The following is a 3340-nucleotide window of genomic DNA, read 5'->3' as shown; positions in this document are numbered from 1 at the left end:
CTGGCAGCTGTCTGTGTGACCCCAGTCTGTTGGAGATGAGAACATTGAAGGCGTGTTTGTGATAACCCTGATCTCGGATCTGCTGGTCTGACGCTGTGTAGATCATACCTGGAGGGGAGGGAGGGACAGAGAGAGCTTTGTGAGCACTTAGCCCCATCTGCTGGACATCTGTGTGTACAGGAATTAGCACCCTCAATAAACCCCAACCCAAAAAAAAGCTAAACCAAATGCCAATTCAAATAGTTTAGTTAGCTATGCCGGGCATTCTTTCTTCATAGCCGTCAGTGTTAAGTTGATTGTTGGATGCCGTTTCTTCCTCTGTCATTTCCTCATATTTCTAGTTTATTTAAATAATGCCATGCACATTTTGTCCAGTGCAGGCCTGGTTGACTAGATTTTAGAGGACATGTTGATGCTCTTGCTACTGAAATGATGGATTATTTATATGGAGAAATCCTGTCATTTAACATGCGTCTCTACGGATGAGAAGGACAGCTTGCCCTGTCTCCTCGCTGCTAATGTACCTATTGGACAAGGACGGGTTGGGGAGGGACACATTTTTTCATTAGCACATATGTATATCACATGAATATATATATATATATATATATATATATATATATGTGTGTACACTGTACAGTTCATGTCAAACGAGGGCTGCCATTTGTTTCAAGCGTTATACCCTGTATAACATGTATACAACTACACAATGCGACCTATAGCTCTGTTTACAACATGCTGTACCCCCTCCAACTGTATACTCCACCATTTTCAACTTGCTTTGGCAATATAAACATACGTTTCCTCATGCCAATAAAGCTCGATTGAATTGAATTGAATTCACACAGAAATGTGTTTGGGGAGGAATTAAATGGCATAACGACAAAAAACTAAAAAACGAATACAAAAAAAACTAGAAAAAGTGCCCTTCTGGGCACAGGTCTCCACCAGGATTTCTTCCTCAGCCTAGTGGGAATATGCGTGCACAGTTTCATCGCAATCGGACGCTGCGTTGAGGTGTTGTGGCGATTTGTACAAAGCGGGCTACTCCTGAAAACTGTAGGAGCCAATCGTGGCCAATCATGGAATATGAGAAATCAAACAAACCTGTCTTGATCACATGACTATGGAGATCATGTGTACCGATTTGCGTGAAATTTGGATAAAATCTGAAGGAGTAATAATAGAAAATGTGTTTTACATATGTCGGCCTCCTGGTGGCGCTATAAAGAGCAGATGTGAAAAATTCCAGGCAAAGGTTTTTCCTTGGCCTCTAGGGAGTTGGCATACAAAGTTATCCACAGATCCGTGCAGTTAGAGGTAAAAACACTTTTCGGCCAGTTATAGCGCCACCTTGAGGCTGAGTTGAAATTGTTCATGTGGCATTTCGTCCTCAGCCTAGTGGGAATGTGGGTGCACAATTTCACGGAAATCACGCGATGTGTTCATGATTTGCAGCATTTTGTTTGAAACTGAGCACTCCTGTGAACTTTGGAAGCCAATCTTTTTTTTATTTTTTAAGATTTTTTTTTTGCGGCTTACGCCTTTTATTGATTTTTTTTTTAAGCGACAGATAGTAGGCTGACAGGAAACGGGAGAGAGATGGGGGGATGACATGCGGTAAAGGCCGTGTCGGGTCCGGGAGTCGAACCCGCGGCACACCGCGACTGGATCACCAGTCCGGTGCCCAGACCGTTACGCTACGGCATGGGCCTGGAAGCCAATCTTAACCAATCAGGATGGAGTCTGAGAAATCTGAAAGACCGGTTTCGTTGAATGGCTCTAGAGAGACTGTGTACCAATTTGCGTGATGTTTGGACAAAATCTGTAGGTGTACTGTGCAAAAACTTGTTTTGCACAAAGCGGCCTCCTGGTGGCGCTATAACAGGCCGTTCTGGAAAGTTTGGGGCAGAGGTTCATCGTTGGCATCCAGGGAGTGTGTGTGCAAAATTTGGCATGGACCGGGTTAACGGTGCCGGAGATTAGCTGCTCACGGACACACGGACGGACGGACACACACACGGACGGACGGACGGACGGAGTGCAAAACATACTCTCCCCCCATGCCTTCGGCCTGGTGGAGACAAAAAGGGATGAAAAACAACAACGACGAGAGAAGAAAAAAAAAGGCCACTAACCCATTTCAGGGAGCTCTGCTCCCTTATTGGCCACGGGCGCCCCTCCTCGGCCCGCCTTCTGAGCGAAGGGGCCCTTAGTGATTGGCTGCGGCCGGTGGTAGGGTCCATTCTTGCGGGGGAGCAGGGGGGCGCGGAGGTGGGCGGGGTCGCTCGCCAGGTTGAAGTAGAGGAAGAGGAGGACGGACCAGGTGACCGAGGTGAAGAGGCAACCATAGAAGAAATACCTCCATGTTGCACCGGTCATGGTGGGCGAGAGAGCATCGTCTTACATTACACAGCTGGAGGGGGAGAGAGAGAGAGAGATTATTTCATGTCCGACAACATTCAAGTAGTATAGCAACTATGATAGCTTTATATTCCACTAGTACAGTGGTTTTCAACCAGTGGTCCGGCCCGGGGACCACCAGTGCGTCCTACCCTCGGAAACCTTGGCGTCTGCTTTGATCAGTCGATGCACCCCAGTCGACACTCACGACAAATCAGTTCCCCCGGACATGCTTTTTCCACCTCAGAAACAATCGCCGGGCTCAGATCCATATATAGTCTCATACAAACAGAACTGGAACTCATTATTCATGCGTTCGCATTCTTTCACGCCTGGACTAATTGCAACTCTCTTTTTTTACCCGTTTTAAACAAAAAACCTCCACGGAACCGCCTCCGAAACCGATCCAAAACTCTGCAGCCTGCAGACTTCTAACCGTGGTCCAGTGGACGCTGCCACAACACGCCGGCCAGTCCTGGCCCTCCTTGCACTGACTGCAGGCTCCCGGTGAAGTTCAGGGTCCAGTTTTTAAAGGTTTTATGACATTCATTTTCATTTATTTTTCTTTTACTTTTTTCTTTTAGGTTTTATGACCTCAATTACACCCAAAAAAACCTGAACTTTGAACATTCAGTGGATTTTCTGTGGTCTGAAGTTTTCTTTGGGGTTTTTTGGGCCTTTTGAGCTACAATGAAAACAGGCAACACACTGAAACAGTGACATCTGCTGGCAAATCCCATTGACATATATGGGATTTGCAGTAAGTGATGTCACTTACTGCCGGCAAATCAGAGCACCTGTTTGAGCCAGAAAACCCCAGATCACAGAAAATCTACTGAATGTTAAAAGTTCATGTTTTTTGGGTGCAATTGAGATTAGATAACCTAAAAAAAAACAAGAACAATTCCAAAACCTTTTTTTTAATGTCACAATCCCT

The 3340-nt window shown here is 45.8% G+C and overlaps 1 protein-coding gene across 1 annotated transcript in view; it reads right to left on the bottom strand.

The window, feature by feature from the left end:
* The window catches only part of LOC310868273 (polypeptide N-acetylgalactosaminyltransferase 11-like), a 19550-nt gene extending 17138 nt beyond the window's left edge, over positions 1 to 2412 (bottom strand). Inside the window, exons 1-2 of the mRNA XM_083778626.1 lie at positions 2139 to 2412; positions 1 to 108 (exon numbers count right to left, since the gene is read on the bottom strand). The exon at positions 1 to 108 is cut by the window's left edge and continues 16 nt beyond it. Of these exons, the coding sequence (XP_083634752.1) occupies positions 1 to 108; positions 2139 to 2382 (352 nt within the window). The 5' untranslated portion in view covers positions 2383 to 2412. The remainder of the gene's footprint in view (positions 109 to 2138) is intronic.
* Between the last annotated feature and the right edge of the window lie 928 nt (positions 2413 to 3340).

Source organism: Protomyctophum parallelum (assembly GCF_964188405.1).
Source record: "Protomyctophum parallelum genome assembly, chromosome: 12".
Taxonomy (NCBI): Eukaryota; Metazoa; Chordata; class Actinopteri; order Myctophiformes; family Myctophidae; genus Protomyctophum; species Protomyctophum parallelum.
This window is presented reverse-complemented; position numbering and strand designations above follow the sequence as displayed.